Source organism: Corvus hawaiiensis, chromosome 8 (assembly GCF_020740725.1).
Source record: "Corvus hawaiiensis isolate bCorHaw1 chromosome 8, bCorHaw1.pri.cur, whole genome shotgun sequence".
NCBI lineage: Eukaryota > Metazoa > Chordata > Aves > Passeriformes > Corvidae > Corvus > Corvus hawaiiensis.
Window position 1 is genome coordinate 17,402,623 of NC_063220.1, and position 21,024 is coordinate 17,423,646.

The 21,024-nt window shown below is 44.0% G+C and overlaps 1 protein-coding gene across 18 annotated transcripts in view; it reads left to right on the plus strand.

The window, feature by feature from the left end:
- The window catches only part of PANK1 (pantothenate kinase 1), a 50,807-nt gene extending 39,271 nt beyond the window's left edge, over positions 1-11,536 (plus strand). For all 18 annotated transcript variants that reach the window (XM_048310726.1, XM_048310731.1, XM_048310739.1 and 15 more), the window contains 2 exons: positions 9,297-9,422; positions 10,049-11,536. In XM_048310726.1, coding sequence (XP_048166683.1) covers positions 9,297-9,422; positions 10,049-10,108 — 186 coding nt within the window. In that variant the 3' untranslated portion in view covers positions 10,109-11,536. The remainder of the gene's footprint in view (positions 1-9,296; positions 9,423-10,048) is intronic.
- Positions 11,537-21,024: the final 9,488 nt, after the last annotated feature.

Genomic DNA, 21,024 nt, shown 5'->3' on the forward strand with positions numbered 1-21,024 from the left:
TTTGATTAGCTTAAGTAAGCATGTCACCACCATCTCTTCATCAGTTTAAGATTCCTGTCTTTCAGCTTTGAAAGTTTCAGCAGTGGACATTGACAAGACTCCCTTAAGAGTAGCATTTCAACTTCTGAAATATGCTAAACTTGTTTTTAGTTCAGTTCAGAAAATCTAGGAAACTTGATATTATCAATACAATTTTTAACCTTGTCAACTCAAGGAATGTTGGAAAACAAAATTGATATGAAACTTGCATGTTGATATGCACTGTTATTCTACTTAGATATGACTAGTACTTTTAGATTCAATATACTCTGCATTAGGTATTGCTTCTGGTAACATTTTTATATTCAGAAAAAATCATATGCATGTGAAACTGAAATGTAGATTCTAATCAATTTTATGAAATGGCATTAAAGGAAATTAATTAGTTGCATATTTGTCCCTCCTTTGTCCCGAGTTACTTCAGAGACAAAACTGCCTTATCCAAGGATGCAAGGTGCTCTTGGCCGTGTTCCATAGCAGCCTTTTGAAATTTAAGAAGTTCTTATTTTCAGTCATAAATTCCTAGGAATGAGTATGAATGCATGGTGGTGTGGCTGCAGAGCCTAAGGAGACAGGTGACTGAAGCTAAACTATTTCAGTAAAGTTTGTGTTGCTGTGTTTGGCTTGAGGGCAGTCAGGCATGTCCCTCAGGCAGCAGACTGGATGAATGACTTACGGCGTGTGGGGATCGGCTCTGTCCAGCACCGAGCGTTCCAGCGAGGATGTTCCCTGGGCTGTGTCACCGGCGCAGTCCGGGACACGGCACAGCTGTGGCTGTAGCACAGGAATTGCTGCAGAGCCAGCTGTTGGGCTTTATAGAGCTGGATCAATGCAGAGGGGTAGCCCTTGCTAACTCTAGCCCCTACTGCAGAGCCAGCTGTTGGGCTTTATAGAGCTGGATCAATGCAGAGGGGTAGCCCTTGCTAACTCTAGCCCTTATGCAGCTTTTCTGGCAATCTTCTGTGGAAGACTCTTGAAGATAGCCGTTCTAGGGCTCTTCAGGACTCCTGTAAAAGCTTTTGTCTCCAGGATGTGGCCTCCTACTGAATCTTCTAGACCAGTTCTAGTGTCTGGTCAACATCATCTGGTACACTAACGCAAAATGCAAGTGCAGTTTTGTGCATAACAGGCAGAATTGGGCTTGGTGAGATAGTTATGGGCATTGTTTAAACACCACACAGAGCCACTGCTCACTGCAGTGATGTACATACAAGTAAGGATAGTCTGTGGCTTTCTCATTGGCAGCCTAGTGCTGATGGTTCAAAAAATCTTAATTGCCTGAATGAAACCTGAGTTCAAATGAGCTTTGAAACAAAGGAATGTGTCTCGGTTTTGAAAGACAGGTGTCTGCTAAGGAAGGCAGAGGCCCCCCTTGAAGTGGCAGATATAACCCCTTTTCCCTCCAAGTTATTATATTTTGAAATCAAGAGCCTTTAGGCGAAGATGTGGGAAATAGGAATAACAGTTCTTTACTATATATATATATGTATATAACCAGTCAAACAAAACAACAACAACTCTGGCAGTAACAGCAATCACAAACCCAGTGCCAGCCTTCTCGGCTGTCAGGCCCTTTCCCCTCGGGTGCAGTTCCGCTCGCAGCCGGCAGGGGCGCTGGCGGCTCCCGGTGAGCAGGGCAGGTGCGATGGTTCCCCCGCGGCTGCAGGGGGCGCTCCGGAGCGAGCTCGGGAAACCCGCGGCTCTGGTGCCCTGGGATCCCGGGAAGGATGGAACAAAGGCTTCACAAACCGCTGGGCAGCCGATCCCGGACTCTCAGGAACAGCAGGCTGGAATGGCAGGGACGAACGCAAATCCCGGGTGGCAGACGAGATGTATCCAGATGGGAAAAAACCACGGAGGCCCAGGCAGGCAGGGTGAGCAGGGCTACAGCGTAGCGAAAGCTCGAAGCAGCAGCAGGCAGGACAGCCACAGCTCGGTCTCCAGCAGGGCAGGGAAAAGCGGCTTTTGGGGTCCCGGCGTTGCTTCCAGCAGGAAGAAAGAACGGCCAAAAAGAAAGCAGCAGCAGCTCCTTTCTCTGCAGCTTCTCTCTCCGGACGCTCAGAGCGAACTGTCCCCACACCCAGGTGTAGACAAAGGAGTAGCCAGGCCCGCCCCACTCCCCTTTTTGTCTTTCTTAAGTACAGCTATTTGTCCCCTAGCAACATGCATATGGGAGAAAATTCCTTTAACAGGAAAACCTAAGACTAAACTAAAACCCCAACATTATCCACCCCGAATTTTTTCCCATACTAACATGTTACATGAAACTTAACTTTTTTTTTTAACCATATAAATCTATGCATTACCCAAATTATATACAAATATACATGCTGATATTGATACAAGTGCAGAGCCATGGGTAGTTCACCCTAAAACAAGGTCCTCTTGAGGTAAGCATCGGGTCTCTCCATCCTTTTGCATCACCCACCAGGTGCAACCTGGTCCCTGAGCAAAAACAACCCCACGGATGGGTTTGTCTTTGCTCAAGGCAGACTTTACCCAAACAGTTTTTCCAAGCATACCTCTCATGTGCACCACTGGAACCTTATCTCCATCTGTTGTTTGTAGGGGTTCGGATTGGGCAGGGCCTGCTCGGCTGGTGGAACCTCGAGTGTTAACTAACCAGGTGGCTCTTGCTAAATGCATCTCCCAGTTTTTGAAAGTCCCCCCACCCAGTGCCTTCAAGGTGGTTTTAAGCAGTCCATTACACCGCTCAACCTTCCCAGCTGCTGGTGCATGGTAAGGGATGTGGTACACCCACTCTATGCCATGTTCTCTAGCCCAGGTGTTTATAAGGCTGTTCTTGAAATGAGTCCCATTGTCAGACTCGATTCTCTCAGGGGTGCCATGCCTCCAAAGGACTTGCTTTTCCAGGCCCAGGATGGTGTTCCGGGCAGTAGCATGAGGCACAGGGTAGGTCTCCAGCCACCCAGTGGTGGCTTCTACCATTGTGAGCACATAGCGCTTGCCTTGGCGGGTTTGAGGCAGTGTGATGTAATCAATCTGCCAGGCCTCCCCATACTTGTATTTGGACCATCGCCCACCATACCACAGAGGCTTCACCCGCTTGGCCTGCTTGATCGCAGCGCATGTCTCACAGTCATGGATAACCTGGGAGATACTGTCCATGGTTAGATCCACCCCTCGGTCTCGTGCCCACTTATAGGTGGCATCTCTGCCCTGATGACCTGAGGCATCATGGGCCCATCGAGCTAGGAACAGTTCTCCTTTATGTTGCCAATCCAAGTCTATCTGGGACACCTCTATTTTCGCAGCCTGATCTACCTGTTTGTTGTTACGATGTTCTTCATTAGCCCGGCTTTTGGGGATGTGAGCATCTACATGACGGACCTTCACGGATAGCTTCTCTACCCGAGTGGCAATGTCTTTCCACTCTTCAGCAGCCCAGATTGGTTTTCCTCTGCGCTGCCAGTTTGCCGCCTTCCACCTTTCCAGCCAACCCCACAGAGCATTGGCTACCATCCATGAATCGGTGTAGAGGTAGAGCTTTGGCCACTTCTCTCTTTCAGCTATGTCCAGAGCTAATTGGACAGCTTTGAGCTCAGCAAATTGGCTCGATCCACCTTCTCCTTCAGTGGCCTGTGCAACTTGTCGTGTGGGGCTCCATACAGCGGCTTTCCATTTCCGGCTAGCGCCTACAATTCGGCAGGAACCATCAGTGAAGAGGGCGTATTGTCTTTCACTCTCTGGTAGCTCGTTATATGGTGGGGCTTCTTCGGCACGTGTCACCTGCTCCTCTTCTTCTTCAGAAGATAACCCAAAAGTCTCACCTTCTGGCCAGTTTGTAATTATTTCCAAGATCCCAGGGCGACTTGGGTTTCCAATTCGGGCGCGCTGCGTGATGAGGGCAATCCATTTGCTCCAAGTAGCGTCGGTGGCGTGATGCGTGGAGGGAACCTTTCCTTTGAACATCCACCCCAGCACCGGTAGTCGGGGTGCCAGGAGGAGTTGTGCCTCAGTGCCGATTACTTCTGAGGCAGCCTGGACTCCTTCATAAGCTGCCAGGATTTCCTTCTCGGTGGGAGTGTAGTTGGCTTCAGATCCTCTGTAGCTTCGGCTCCAGAATCCCAGTGGTCGGCCCCGAGTCTCACCAGGCACCTTCTGCCAGAGGCTCCAGGACAGACCATTGTTCCCGGCTGCAGAGTAGAGCACGTTCTTCACCTCTGGTCCTGTCCTGACTGGGCCAAGGGCTACGGCGTGAGCAATTTCCTGTTTGATCTGGGCGAAGGCTTGCTGCTGTTCAGGGCCCCAGTGGAAATCATTCTTCTTGCGGGTAACCAGGTAGAGAGGACTCACGATCTGGCTGTACTCGGGAATGTGCATCCTCCAGAAACCTATAGCACCTAGGAAAGCTTGTGTTTCCTTCTTGTTGGTCGGCGGAGACATTGCTGTGATCTTATTGATGACCTCAGTGGGAATCTGACGTCGTCCATCTTGCCACTTTACTCCCAGGAACTGGATCTCTCGGGCAGGTCCCTTGACCTTGCTCTTCTTGATGGCAAAACCAGCTTGCAGGAGAATTTGAATTATTCTCTCTCCTTTCTCAAACACTTCGGTTGCAGTGTTCCCCCACACAATGATGTCATCAATGTACTGCAGATGTTCTGGAGCCTCACTCTTTTCTAGTGCAGTCTGGATCAGTCCATGACAGATGGTGGGACTGTGCTTCCACCCCTGGGGCAGTCGGTTCCAGGTGTACTGCACGCCCCTCCAGGTGAAGGCAAACTGAGGCCTGCACTCTGCTGCCAGAGGAATGGAGAAGAATGCATTGGCAATGTCAATAGTGGCGTACCACTTTGCTGCTTTGGACTCCAGCTCGTACTGGAGCTCCAACATGTCTGGCACGGCAGCGCTCAGCGGTGGAGTCACTTCATTCAGGGCACGATAGTCCACAGTCAATCTCCATTCCCCGTCAGACTTGCGCACAGGCCAGATGGGGCTGTTGAAGGGTGAGTGGGTCTTGCTGACCACCCCTTGACTCTCCAGCTCGCGGATCATCTTGTGGATGGGGATCACAGCATCTCGATTTGTCCGATACTGCCGGCGGTGCACTGTCGAGGTGGCAATTGGCACTCGTTGCTCTTCCACTTTCAGGAGCCCAACTGCAGAAGGATTCTCTGATAGTCCAGGCAGGGTGTTCAATTGCCTAATGCCCTCTGCCTCCACAGCAGCAATCCCAAATGCCCACCTGAGTCCTTTTGGGTCTTTGTAGTAGCCATTCCGGAGGAAGTCTATGCCCAGAATACACGGGGCCTCTGGGCCGGTCACAATCGGATGCTTTTGCCACTCCTTCCCAGTCAGGCTCACCTCAGCTTCCAAAAGGGTCAACTGCTGTGATCCCCCGGTCACCCCAGCGATGGATACAGGTTCTGCCCCCACATGTCCCGATGGCATTAAAGTACACTGTGCCCCAGTATCAACCAATGCATCATATTTTTGTGGCTCTGATGTGCCAGGCCATCGGATCCACACCGTCCAGAAAACTCGGTTCTCCCGTGCCTCTTCCTGGCTAGAGGCAGGGCCCCTCTAGCCCTGGTTATCATTCTTTCCCTGGGCGTACATGCTCGAGGTACCTTCAAGGGGATCCGACATATCATCCTCCCTTCTGTAATGCCTGGCAGCTCGATCACGGGAGGCTGAGGCTACCTTCACCTTAGCGGAACCCCCTCGGTTAGTGCCTCCCTCCTTGAGTTCACGCACCCGCGCTGCCAGGGCAGAGGTGGGTTTCCCATCCCACCTTCTCATGTCTTCCCCATGCTCACACAGGAAAAACCACAGCTCAGCTCGTGGGGTGTACCCTCTCTCTCTAGCAGGGGGACGACGGGCTCTGACTTGGGGGCCTGTGACTCGCACTGGTGCCACACTGACCCTCCTCATCTCCTCCCTCATCTCCTCCATCTTCTCCTTCATCTCCTCTTTGAGGTCCTGGACCACAGCAGAGACATGAGCTTTCAGCGGGCCATTGATCATGCTGTCATAATGCCTGAGCCTGTTGGCAACAGAGCCCACTGTTTCTCGGGTATTGTCAGCATCAATCGTTGCAATGAAGGTGGTGTATTGCGATGGCCCTAGCCTTGCCAGGTTCCACATCATCTGTCCTGTGCACCTGACCTTATCGGGGTCATTATCATGCTGTCCATCCTTCCCAAAGAGTACCTCTAATATTGCCACCTCTCTTAGCTGTTGGATCCCTTGCTCGAGTGTCTTCCACTGCATTCTATGATGATACTCCTGCATTCTTTCTTTGTGAATGAACCTTTCTCTCACACTCATTAAGAGCCGCTCCCAGAGAGAGAGAGGCCCTGGCTCCCTCACAAATATCTGGTCCACACCTGGGTCCTGGGTCAACGATCCCAGATACCTTGCCTCACCACTATCCAGTTGCACACTTGTGCCCATAAGGTCCCAAACCCGAAGCAGCCAGGTGGTATAAGGCTCACGCCCCCTTCGCACAATGTCGTTGCGCATAGCACGGAGACTGTCGTGCGACAGGGACTCAGTAATGATTTCTGGCTCTGGCTCTCCTGCTGGTTGTGAGGGCCCTGGTTGCCCATCATCATTAACTGGTCGTACTGATTTGGTCTTATACTTCCTCCTTTGCACAGGGGCGACTGCTGCTGGCTGTGGTTGTCCTTGTGGTTCAGCTGAAGCCTGGACGGTTGTAACATCCGTGGGTTCCACTGCTGCACCATCGGACTCACCCTCTTTGGGGCAGGGAGAGGGTTTTTCACTAGCTGAGGAGGTGTATTCCCTTAGCAATTGGCATATCTCCTGGCGCACCTGGCCCATCTCCTGGCACATCTCCTTGCGCACCTGGCCCATCTCCTGGCATATCTCCTGGCGCACCTGACCCATCTCCTGGCATATCCCCTGGCGCACCTGACCCATCTCCTGGCATATCCCCTGGCGCACCTGACCCATCTCTTGGCACATCTCCTGCATCCCTTTTGCCAGTACCCCCACCCAGTTTGGGTAGTCCATTTCTGAGGTGGACTGTTGGGCAGTATCAGTCTGTGGGGCGGGATCTCTAGTGTCTGGGGCTGTGGCAGGCTCTGGCTCTGGGGTAGGATCTCTAGTGTCTGGGGCCGTGTCAGGTTCTGGGGTAGGATCTCTAGTGTCTGGGGCCGTGTCAGGCTCTGGAGCAGGATCAGGCTCTGGGGTAGGAACTCTACTCTCTGGGGCCATGTCAGGTTCTGGGGCAGGATCTCTAGTCTCTGGGGCTGGTGTCCGGGTAGATATCCAAGCCAATCTCAACTTATCCTTGAATGCTAAATAGAGTAGGCCTATCAGCAGCAGGTGGTTAGTATTCAGAGGGAATTTAAACCCTTCGAAAATTGATGGGGTGGGCCCAAAGAACTGGTTGAGGGGTTGGGAGAAAACTTCCCCTGGTGTCATTTCCTCACAGAAGGTACCATTGTTAACATAACCCCAAAAACATGTGCTCAGTGTGTGATAGCTGTTTATCCATGTGCCCACATTCCGGAGGAAGTTAAAAACCCATGAATTCCTCACCTTCTCGACCCATAACGCAAGCTGGATAACAGCAATGGTAGCCTTAGTCAGAGGACCCATATTCAAGTAAGGAGCTGCAAAGGGGAAGAATATAGCCACGGCTACATGCCACCCAAACCAGGGTAAACTAGACCACATAGTGCTGCCTAACAAGGTTCCAATATCCAGCACACAAAATAAAGTTATCGAGGAACTGTTATTCCTTTTTCACCTCTATCTCTTAATGCCCTCAGGCCCCACGTTGGGCGCCAAGATCTGTCTCGGTTTTGAAAGACAGGTGTCTGCTAAGGAAGGCAGAGGCCCCCCTTGAAGTGGCAGATATAACCCCTTTTCCCTCCAAGTTATTATATTTTGAAATCAAGAGCCTTTAGGCGAAGATGTGGGAAATAGGAATAACAGTTCTTTACTATATATATATATGTATATAACCAGTCAAACAAAACAACAACAACTCTGGCAGTAACAGCAATCACAAACCCAGTGCCAGCCTTCTCGGCTGTCAGGCCCTTTCCCCTCGGGTGCAGTTCCGCTCGCAGCCGGCAGGGGCGCTGGCGGCTCCCGGTGAGCAGGGCAGGTGCGATGGTTCCCCCGCGGCTGCAGGGGGCGCTCCGGAGCGAGCTCGGGAAACCCGCGGCTCTGGTGCCCTGGGATCCCGGGAAGGATGGAACAAAGGCTTCACAAACCGCTGGGCAGCCGATCCCGGACTCTCAGGAACAGCAGGCTGGAATGGCAGGGACGAACGCAAATCCCGGGTGGCAGACGAGATGTATCCAGATGGGAAAAAACCACGGAGGCCCAGGCAGGCAGGGTGAGCAGGGCTACAGCGTAGCGAAAGCTCGAAGCAGCAGCAGGCAGGACAGCCACAGCTCGGTCTCCAGCAGGGCAGGGAAAAGCGGCTTTTGGGGTCCCGGCGTTGCTTCCAGCAGGAAGAAAGAACGGCCAAAAAGAAAGCAGCAGCAGCTCCTTTCTCTGCAGCTTCTCTCTCCGGACGCTCAGAGCGAACTGTCCCCACACCCAGGTGTAGACAAAGGAGTAGCCAGGCCCGCCCCACTCCCCTTTTTGTCTTTCTTAAGTACAGCTATTTGTCCCCTAGCAACATGCATATGGGAGAAAATTCCTTTAACAGGAAAACCTAAGACTAAACTAAAACCCCAACAGAATGCCATACATGTCAAGTATTATGTCAGCTCCATTTCACTTGCTTTTTGAAAATGCAATCACAGTCCTGATAATAGATAATGAAAGATGCTTCTTCCCATCTATAACATAATCCTTGTCAGATACCCTTCAGAAGTTCTCCATCTGGACTTAATAATCAAAGCGATCTCTAGAAAGTTGCTTCATTTACCATGCAGGGGGTAAAGATGTCTTCAGTGCAGCCATATACAATTAAAAAAACCAAAGCCACCATCAAAACACTCATAATTTGAGTCACGTTGGGAAGGTCCTGATATTTATTCAGTATTTTAAGGAAATATTGATCATCTATGATAATAGCCTCTCATTTTCTTTGGAATAAAACTCTGCACCTCCCTGCTCTTGCAGCGTCTCTTACTTAGCGGTCAGTAACTGCAATATTTTTTGACTTTTCAGTCTGAAGTATTTAAATGTAACCTAAAATTCCCATTTAACTTCATAGTAGGGGCAGAGGTACATGTTGAATGAGGGAAATAATTTAGCTGAATATAATTTTTCTCGTCTGTTTTTCAAATTCAATTTTACAGAACATCGACAAGGTGGTGTTTGTTGGCAACTTTCTCAGAATTAATATGATTTCTATGAAGGTGCTAGCATATGCTATGGATTATTGGTCCAAGGGACAGCTAAAAGCTCTGTTTTTGGAACATGAGGTGAGGAAATATATGTTGAACTTATACTTCTATTTGTAAGTACAAAATTCTTGTAGTTCTTTATTTGGTGAACTTGAAAGGGGACAAATGCCATTGCTTTGAATTGAATGCACAAGCTAAGTTCTGCATAAATGCTATTTAGTTTACAAATTCATTTGAAAATATTACTTGTTAACTCCTTGGGTTGATTGCTAATCTTGTGGTATGTGTTGTTAAACATTGCCCATTTCTCATATTTGCTTTCTGACCCTGATGCCAGCAACGTTCATTTGTGTGGGCTGGTATATGAAAACCCCAAGTATAATTAATTTTTGCAAGCATAATTCTTGCTTCAGATGGACAGGTCCATCATGGAAACTTCCCTGCCTCAGTACAGCATCAGTATTATGGTTCTGTAATTTCTTTTTTTTTATATAATTTTGGAGAAGTATGTAAGACTTTTTCCAGTATCAGGCCCTTTCTTCTACCTAAAGAAGATCTTATTAAATTGTATTTTAGCTAGAGCAAATATTTGGTAGGGCCGATACTCCTTTCGTTGCTTTAACAGAACTGAAAAGTTTGTGTTCATACTTATGTCTTATTTTGGAATTTGATTTGTTTTGGTTTTCTTTTGCCTTTGTTCAAAGGGTTATTTTGGAGCTGTTGGGGCTCTTCTAGAAATGCTTAAAATGACAGATGATCAGTGATGAAGCTGTCTGAAGAGATTCCTACTGCAGATGCTGCTGGATAAGAGTGAAAGCCACTACAAGGATGGAAATGAAGCCATTACGGTAGTTCTACCTGCTGGATTTGTAAATAATTTAAAATCCTTTTAGCTGATCTTTAATTTCTGGGGTTTGACCTTATACTTCAGAATTCATACTGGGAATTACGAGATTTTTTTTCTGTACACTGTATTTTTTAGGGGAAAAATGTGCAAAGTGGCCAAACATACAAATTTTATGAATTTATTTTAAAAAATTGATACTGTTTAATGTTGGACCTGTGATATGAGGCATCTGCTTTTCTTCTGGGGTTTACTGATTAGTGTAGTAATTTTAATTTCATTTAGTAATCACTCTAGGAGATTTTTTAATCTTATTTTCATGACGTTTCATGATTTGTTCTTGGTTTCAAATGAAACTACAAAGCTGATGCATTTTACTGTGAAAACTAGTCATTTATTTTTTTGCCTTTTCTTTCCTCATGAGATGAGACACTTTTTTATTTAACATCTGTCTGCCCCCCCCAAAAAAATAAATTTGCAAATCATTCTGTGGCTAAATGAGTTTCTTCAAAGGACTGTGAGGAAGCTTGGTAATAGCAGGGGGTTTAAGACTGTGATTTTTCAGTAGTCATAAATTGCAACAGGAAGAGACTGCCAGCTGGTTTTGCAGGACTGATTCTTCTCTATAATAAAAATTTTAAACAAGATGTGAACTAAAGTTTTAATTATTCAACTGACACTAAAATGAAAATCTGTTTCTGATGAAAACATCTGATCAACATGAAGAGTTCTGTAGTAAAGATGTTATTCACACTTGGTATTAGATGAGAAAGGGAGATTGTTTTCACTTATTTTTCTGTAATCTGCGAGTTTTAACTTGTTCATAATTGAAAACAACTGATAACAGCATTATTAAAAGCCCAATTACTAAAATTAGAAATATACTGACTAAAGTCTTTTCTGTTTTTAAACTAGTGTTAACTTTCCCTCCAGGACACTAAAATTTGAGTGTTTATTCCAATACAGTATTTTCTACCTTTTCTGATTTGTGGACCTCTCTAGATTTTTTTTTTTCCAAGTTGAATTGAGATCCCTTTGAAATCTATGTACTTAGCTTGCTGCAGAGCATGTATAAACTTGCTTTCTGTAGACACCTTGAGGGCTCACAAATGAGAGGCTGAAAAACAGTTCATAAATTATTTTGTCTTGCAAGACTATATGTGATGTCACATAATGTAAATGACTCATAAGAAGGACAGTATAAAATTCAGTATATTTTTGGAAGGGGACTTATTTCACTTTTTTAAGTCATTAACTTAAGATATCTCCCAAATGTTGAAAGATGGTAAAATGAACTGAAGTGTTAACTTGTCTGATGGAAATAAAGACCACTACTGTTTTGACAGTTTTAATGTATCTGTGGAATTCATTTCTTGGAAGCGATGATGTGACATATGTAATACTTTTTTTTGTGACATATATGACTACTTACTTCCATGATAACTGTTTGGTTCTTGACATGTTTTTAGTCTTCATTACAAAGCTTTAGTCTTTGAAGCCTTTCTCCTGCTTGAAGTTGACTTTAAAGGACTGTAAACCAAAAGCTGAGATATTAGTGTGTGGAAGTTGATATTTTCTGTAATATTGAACTTGAGATAAGTGCAGATGGTTCTGTTCAGTGCCTTTATTTTTTTAATAAAGAAAAAAACCCCTTTGATTTAGGTTATTGGCTAAGTTTTGCCTGTGAATGAAGATTCATTTGTACACTGTTTTTTCTTAAGGAAAACTTCAGAATGTTAAGAGGTAGCTGTGCTGCTTCTGATAAACAGTAGAGGGAAGCACAACATCAGCCATGTAACTGCTTGGTTGGTTTGTTTCAGAGAAAGATCCTGTCGTTTTCTCCATTGTCTTTTTTTGAAGGAAATTTGATATGGGAATGTCTGTCACCTAGGTGTTCTTGAATTCTTCACATTTGAACTTATGTGAAAGAAGACTGTAACATTAAGTAAACAAATAAGAAATAGCAGTTATTTTAAGATTAAAATCCTTTACTTCAAAAAAAAAAAAAAAAGAACAACAAAAAAACCCCAAACAAAACAAAAACAAACAAAACACCCCAAAACAACAACCAAAAAACCCAAACAAAAAAAAAAACCCAGCAAAGCAAAAAACCTACACACATTCAAAAAAACCCTAGCAAGCGATTCAGAGAGATATATAAGGACTTTAAAGATGCACAAATTGAGGCTGTGTGGTTGAAGAAGAAAAGCACAATTGTGGTAGCCCTGAAGTTAGCTGTAGGGTTCTAGGGACTGTCAGGTAAGTTGATCACAATTCTAGGAGAAGCACAAAATAAAACTTTACCTTAAAAATGCTGATATGAAATTTAAAATGCTTAATAGGTGAATTGCTGTAGTTAAAAGAATGAGAAAAAGTACTCTGAATTGTATACTACAGAAATGAGTACATCTGGTTGGCAAAAATATTAGCAGACTTAACAGGATAAAGAGTTGTGGAAAGTCAAAAAATAGGAGGAACTAGAGGAAAATGACACTGTAAATTTAATTCTTCCTTTCCTGAGGGAGAAAACCCTACTGCAAAACTATTTCTTTGTTGCCTTGAAATCTACAATTGACTGCTTTTTTCTGTGTCCCCATCAGTACCATCATAGCGATGTGCCAGTACTGTAACTTGCTACTTTGCCTGCCTCCACTAATCCCAGCTCTTGTTTTCCTCTCCATGTTCCCCCTCCATAGTTAAGGTAATGGATGAATGACAGTGTGGTTGATTTCTGGCACTGTTACAATATTTTTGCCATAGGGGAGTACTTTGGGGCATTTCTAAAATCGTTAGTGTTGTCTTGAATTTTTCTGATTGGGTTTGGTATCCAGTTGCTGTCTACAATCATCTGTTGGAAGGGGTTCCCCAAGGTGCCCCACTTCATCATCCAGAAGTATCTAAAGTCTGAAAACAGCCTTGCTCAGGTACATAGATAAATCTCTACTATAACTGGTACAAACTGGAAGTTTGTGCAGGCAAAGTTCAACTCCAGCACTATCGAAGAGTATTAATGAGAACCTAGAAATACCCAGATTCTTGGATCTTTTTTGTTTTGGAAATGGTGAGGTTGAATAAGCAGCCTTCCCTAAGGTAGATCAGCGAGTCTGCAGTTTAGTATGTGTTGAAAATACTTGTTTTGGTATAAATTAAAGAGACCTCTTACCAGGCCAAGCCTTGTTAACCTAGCTTCTCTTTCTGAAACATGGTAAGGTAATTACTCAGGTAAGTTGGAGTAGAATGCATTGGACTCATTGCTGTTGATTGTCTTGTCCTGTGCTGCTTTTGGACTTGAACATTTGTTCTTTTATCACATGCTACTCTCTTTATTCTTTCTGCACCACCACCAAGAAACCCCAATTTTTAATGGTTTTGACAAAAAAAGTCTAATTACATCCCCTAGGAAGAAGGGTCTGTGTTTTAAAGTAAGATTTTTGGACTAAGGTACTGGGGGAAAATCTGTAGTGCTGGATGAAGAGTGAGAGACGACTAAGAGTATTTACTTTGTCAAGTTTGGTAGAGAAGGCTAGCATGGGGTGCAGGGGCCAGTACAAGAATCTGACTTCTAGGACAAGTAGGGTGCTTGCAGTTCATTCCAACCTCAGCGCAGCTGTCCTGGTGTTTCACTGTTATCAGCACTTCTGTTCCCGTTAGACTGTCACAAGATACTTGCAAGTGATTTTTGGCAGGACACAGCAGAACTTTAGAGGTGGGAGAACCATATGGGGTTGAACTGATGACAAAATAAACATACATGATTGTTTCCAGTCGAATGAGGAGTTCTACTGGGTTCTGTTTTTAAAGTACAAAAGGTATCTTTGAATTTGGGATTAAATGGAGGCTATGAAAAGGACCGTGGTCTGGTTTGTGTCTCGCTACCTCTTGGTACCTGGAATGAAGGAGGGTAAACAGCATGAACTGTCATCATGCTTTACTTAAAAGCATGTGTCATTCCCTGTTCTTAAGTGGTTTTGCTTTATTTTGTTGTGATGATCAAGGCGCTTCCACCTTCAGAAGTGTCTTTCCAAGTTGACAACTTCATAGTTTTCCAGGTTTTTGGGTGGGTGACCCATTCATCTCTTTTCAAACTTAAAGGTTTGAGTGAATCTGGGCATTTAATACTGATGCCTTTTCCTGGTCTTAAAATCAAGAGTCAAACATGGTTAGAAGGGAAAAAGGGATTTTACCTTGGTATTTATTTTAAGGATCCTTAGGTGCATTACATCCAGGTCGAATGCACCCCAATGCACACCACAATGCACACCTCCAAAAGATCTGGTATAACATTATAGGTCTTACTAATTAGCAGATCTATCAAAGATTCCCCAGTGAGAGGCTTGAGTAAGCCCCCCTCCCCAAGGAACCTTCCCTGCATGGTTCTATCTTGGTTTACAGGATGTGTTCTGGAGAGCACCTTGGGGTCTGGGGCACACTAACCCCTAGCTATGAAGCTTCTAAAATGTTTAGTCTCCCAGCTGAACAAACAAGTCCAAGAATGTAGGCAAAAAGCACTAAGAATACAGAACTTATAAAAAGGTATACGAAGGATATAAAAGAAAAGGCAAAAAATTATCATGGCGTCAATAGGAAGCAGAAGTTGCCCTTGAGCAGATGCTGCTCTACCAAAGCAGCCTTGGCGGTGCAGGTACAGGGTTGAGTTTACCTGTTACTGAGATTTCCATTTATGCCCATCCATGAGGATGTGGTCTCAGCTAACCACTTTTCTCATATAGTATGTTAGATTTTTTTTTTTCCAAATGGCTTTTTTGGGTTTAAAATCTTTTGTGAGATGACCTTTTCCTTGCAAGGAAATACACGTTTTCTCTTGCATCTTTGAAAGCGTCAGGGAACAGTGCTTAGAGCAAGACAGAGTTTCATTGTGGACAGACACTGGTTTGATAATGCCTTTTGTCACAACAGACATATCAGTTCTTCAAGCCAACAAGATGGTGTGGCCACTGGTATGCTGTGACTTGTTCAGAGGATTTGTTTTGCATTAATATGTTAGCAAATTGCACGAAAATAAAACAGCTGGTCTCAGCTTGTAGGAATTTCTAATGCAGATGCTGGGTTGGGTGGAAGTTGAAATACGTGTGTTTCAGTAAGGATGAAGAAATGAATGTCTCAAGCCCAAGGAAAGACATGCTGACCAAAATGCTCTTTCCTACATGCTTTTATAATAGCTGCATCATTTGGGAGGCTGCGATTGCAATAATTCTCCTGTAAGGCAGTAAATCATTACCAACCTGCAGATGTTATACTGAGTTGGGATAGCGGTATTGTTATCTACATCTGCCCCCTCTGTCCTGCCAGTGGAATTACCCCACTGATATCCTGATAGTCAGCAGGAGGCAATGGAGGCAGCACACCAAATGTGGTTGGTGAACATCGGTTTTGTGAAATGCAGTAGTGTAATGTGGGCAAGACAACTGAGAAGCTGTGAGAGGCTTCTCCTCTGAAAAGATTGGATAGGCTTCATCTGGAGATAAAAACTTATTATTGGTGTTGATTTGAACAGTAAGAACACTCTCCTGTTTTGAAAATTGTTCTTACTCTTTTTATATTTTAAAAATTAACTGTGAACTAATGCACATTAATTAAAAAAACCCCTAAATGAAAAAATGAATTTAGCATTTCCAAAGATGGCTGGCTAAATGATTTACAAAATGCTGGGTGTACTTAAAAATTTTTTTAGTTCCTTTTGGTAGAATTGTTTTGTTTTTTGAGCAACCTCACCCCTACTGCTATTTGAATAAGTGAACAAAAACATGCTGTTCCTATGTCCTAAACACGGAGCATGCTGTTACCCAGCTAGCTTTCAGCATATTGCACTTGGCTATAAAAGGCTGTGCATAAAAGAATCCAGAAATATTTACAAGATAAGCCAAAAACGCTCCCAAATTTCCAAGTGTTTGTCACTTCTTTTTCAGCTTAGAACATAAGTTTTCTCTTCAAATATAGGAGGTTTGTAGACTTCTCTCCAGCAGATTTGCCTATGCAGTGTAGCAGCCCCCAAGCATCACTGGTTTGCCTCTTCTTTGAGGGGGAAAAGCAGTGCAAGGGAAGCTAAAGCTGCTTCCTGATTGTTCAGCTGCTCGCTGACCCATAACACACTTCACACTTGCTCTTTTACAGCTAGGGCAGAAAACATTCAGGAACTGAATTTCTCTCCACTCCTTGCTCTAATCACATAAGAAATTGTATCAAAAAAAAAAAAAAAGAGCAGAAAAGGCACCAAACCCTGCAGACTAATTCACCTTTTATTCGTGGGTAGAATCATAGAGGTCAGCTTAGTTTTAGTCAAGAAGACTTCTTTTTTCAATTTCCTGTCTTTTCCCCCTCCATTTGGAGCTTGATTTTCTTAAGGTGTCATGCAACGTCTCTCTCTGTTCCAGCTCTCCTACCCGAAAGGCAATTATAAAAGTGCCTATGTGAGATTTTCGTGAACATCTGGTTCACAGCATTGCAGGAATTTGCTTAAAGTTTCATTTTATGTACATTGCTATAAAGTTCTAAGACACCAACTCTGGAATTATAAGCCCCTTTATCAGGCTAGGAGCAGAAGAGCTGTTACTGACACCACTGTTGAGGCCATTGACTATGGGCATAAGGCACTATAGAAGTTTGTCTGTCCTGTGTATGGTCATTGTTGGGCAATTGAAATCTTTTTATTCACAGAAGTATAAGAACTGGCTTTTCCTTTTCTAACCTATTGCCTTGCAGACCCATGGGAGGAGAGAAGGTAATTGAGAGTCAGTTCCCTTTCAGTCCCTGACCATTCCACTTCCCCTGCTGTGCTAGGAAGTAGTGGTGTATGACTGGCAACTCAATAAGGGGAGCTTTGGGACACACAGAAAGAAAGGCAGAACAACAGAGAACTTTTTAAAAACACAAACAAGAAAACACTTTAGTAAAATATTATTCAGGCTTGAATTAGAAATCTGTCTATGAAGTTTGTGTCACCAGTTATAAAGCTAGCAGCACTAGTCTTAGAGGAATGAGATGCTAGGTAATACTATTGCCCTGTGGGGAGAAGAAACAGAGCCCTGGCACGCAGCAGCCTGGCCGGCCTTGCAGCCACGTGGCCGATACCAAAATGCAAGGCCATGGATAATCAATGTTGTAATATTTACCAAAATATTGTTCTACTCAGAGCAGATCGTTTCTGATGGACTTTTAGCTGGCTCTGGTTTAGGCCTCTGTCTGTACATGCTTAACTTGGAGAGAAAAAAGCAAGCAAATGAGGGGGAAAAAATGTTGCACCAAGCATAGGGTGAAAAAAAAAATTATCTGTAAGATTCTGTGTTGCATAAGTGCCCCTGGGACTAATCTGGTACATCTCCAAATAAAACAGAAATCTTTGGTGCTTGTAACTTTCTGTGTGGAATGACAATAGTTTCTGTGTATCTTAACTCTGTAAATGTTTGCTGTAGATACTATCAATGAGAATATTTTATTTAAAGGAGTGTATTAAAGTTTAAACCAAAGAAACTTTCCCCCCAGCCCGTGAACACAACAAATACAACAATTAGGTAGTAAAAGCTGAATTGAAAGTAGGTCTAGGTGTTAAGCTGTGTATTTTATAGGTGAGCTGGAGCAAAAACTTGTCTAGAGGCACAGCATACCCTGGGCTGGATGAGGAACTCTCTCTGAAAGCCCCAGCAGTCAGCAGACAACAGCCAGAGTTTTGTCTGAAGTACAGCAAATTCTTGTCAAATGACTGGTTTTCTGTGTTGTGGAGGTGTGAAGAATTGGTGATGGTTTACCATCTTCTTTTACTTGGTTTTGTGTGCTGATTTGGAGAATAGGATAAAGACCACCTGCACTGCCTTCAGGCCTTGATCCCCAATTCAACCTTCTTTAGCTTGTGCATTTCCCTGAGAGCTGGGACAGGCAAGGGTGTTGATGATGAGCAGGATGAGCTGCTAACACCATTTCTTCTGCAGAGCACAGCAAGCCATACTTTTCATCCAGAAGAACAAAAGCATAATGCTATGAAAAACTATAGAACAATGGAAATGGTTAGGTCTCCTCAGACTGGAGTGACATTACAGCCTATATTTGGGGCTATCCTACTTGGGGTCAGATTTCTGTATGGATTGAAGTAGTCCAAGCTTCTGGTCCACAGTGAATATGGAAGAAAGACTGGAATAGCTGTGCAAAGGCTTGCTTCCAAGTACAACTAATTCAAATTTATTATTCCCATGCTGTGAAAAAGTGCAATGTCTAATTAAGTTTTTCTTCTGATGGGAAATTTCAAGATGTCTACATTTCATTTCACTTTTTCCGCCAAAAAAAGCCTGCTAGCAAGGAAACCTAGCAGGCTGCCCAAAGCAAGTCATTTGAAATATAAGGACTTTTTTAAAAAAAATCTTTGGCTGCATTTTTGCAGCCAAGTTTTGTTAAATGATGTTTCCATAGGACATTTGGAGTGATGAATCTGTGTTTTCCATAGGACATTTGTAGTGATGAATCTGTGTTTTCCAGTGAAAAATTGTTGCACTTGCTAGCTGGAACGCAGGTCTTTGTAAAATAAATGCATATAAATATGTCCAAAAATCTTACAGTGTGTGCTTGGACCAAGGACTTCCATGACACACGAATAAAGAGGAGCAACGCAGGAGATTTGAAATGTGGAAGTTTTTAATCAGTAAAAGGAGGATGAATTATCCTCTTGTTCAACTAATATTGAGTATTGATTTACCTATATTTATATCAAGAAAGAGAGGATACTTCTGCCAAAATTTCCCAATATTCTGGAAGATGATGCACTCAGTAGGTAGCAAGACATACCCTCATCTAGTTTTGAGTGTCATTAGAAACTGCCTGGTTTTAAATGCATCTTTTGGTCTGATGCCGAATGATGGTCTTATGTTCCAGGAATTGCTAGTGCCCATGAAAAAGTGAGGAGGCCATTACATACCCTTTTTTTCTATCTTAGGTTACATACGTGATTTACACAGCCACATATTTTTAGGAATTTATCGCAGTCTTTTGATCCCTTGCTAAAATCTTGTGTGTCGGTAAGAAACAGAGCTTGCCTTCACCTCCAGAAAGGAGCCGCAGCTCTCAAGTGGTGGGTGCTTTACCTTCTTGCCTTGGAGTTGGCAAAATTTGGACTATAGCTGCAGAGAGGGGGCTGAAGGAACCATAGGGACCTACAGTTTCCTCAGTCCTTGACTTAATTTTTAGAGATGCCAGGGAAGCTGTGTTCCCTTGGCTATAGGATGCCAAAGGTTGTAGATCCAAGTGTTAGTGACCAGATCTGGAAATGTTACTCTGAGCATGCCGTTACAGCATTTCCCTGTACTGTTGGCTGGCTGCAACAGGCAGATGGGAGAAGAGGGCAGTAGAAGGATGGTAGTGAGGTTTTCAGTTTCCAACAGGTATTTCTACATAAAGGTTCAGTTTAAGAACACTCATTGCATAGGAAGGCCATATATCAACAGTATCATGGCACCTAACCATCCTCCAAATTGTAAAAACATTTATTTTTACCTGTTGAATTCTGTAGTAGTATACTTTCTGTTATTTTTGTGGTTTGCGAAGTGTGAAAGAGTGTAAAGGAATTACTCTTGTTTGCACAGGAACCAAACCAAAACAAGCCCTTCCCCAACTGTGTTGTCTTTGCCCGGTCAGGCACTCCAGGTGAGGACATGTGTTCCTGTCCTATGTTGATTGCAGCTCTTGAGAAAGCAACACGCATAGTCCTCCAACTTTGGAAGGATTAAGGCCATTATTTGTGACTTCTTTTGTGTTGTTTGTCCAGCTGGTGTCAGCAGTTGAAACTTGCATGAGAAGAATTTGTGACAAAAGGAAGCCTGTCATGAATGTGTAAAACGCGTGTAACCCAAACCCTGGTATTTCTATTACTGTTAGAGTTTTGATCCAAGAACCAAATGAAGGCATGCATTTTGATTTGGCAATATCCAGCTTCTGATACTTCAGTGCTTAAAATGAATTTATATAAAAATTAAATAGCACAAAAATGTTTTAAAGTTGTTGTAGCGCCAAGGGCAGGTCAGCAGGGTGTGAGTGGTATTATTGCCTCTCTGAGTTTCCCTGGCATGTACAATGCACAATGGGCTGTACTGCTCTGACAATATCCTTCAATATCCTTTCCACACCACAGAGAAGCATTACCTGTCGTTGAGCCAGGTGTCAAAATGTCAGTAGCCAATACAGATAACCACTGTCATTCCCACTGCTGATGGGGAGTTGTCATAGAGGTGCTGCCAACCAGACTTGCAGAGGAAGTTTGCTGCAATTTTGAGATCCCCAGTCTCTTGGCTGGTAGCTTAATGCTCAGACCATCCTGTTCAGAATTTTATCTTGCAGTGTTAAGGAGTTCAAATAAAGCCTGCTGCAATTATGTTAGCAGTGTATTTTGGCAAAGGAAATCTTCCAACATGAAGCACAGTTTAATACGCGTAAGATTAAAAATCTTTCTAAAATACTGAAGAACTATAAAAATGAGGGGAAAAAAATCAAAGACTCAACAAGAAAGTAAGAGCTGCACTTTTTTTGTTCAAGGACAAGTTTTATTAACCACATGCATGGTGGGGAAAACCTAGCCCCTTTTCTCTTGAACTACTGTGGGCCACACGCCACAGGAGGAGGTGTACCTATATTAGGGAAGATGTGCACAGGTGGTGTGCAGCTTCATCCCACAGTGTGCAGAAGGAGGGGAAAGATCATTCTCTCCTAGCTCTCTTGTGCTGCTGTATGGCACAGAGCAACTCTAGTCACCTAGAAAGGGAAGTCTTTTCCAATTAATAATCTACCCTGAAGCTGCCATGCCCACGCAAATCATGTATGCTTGAACTTTTCCTGAAGACC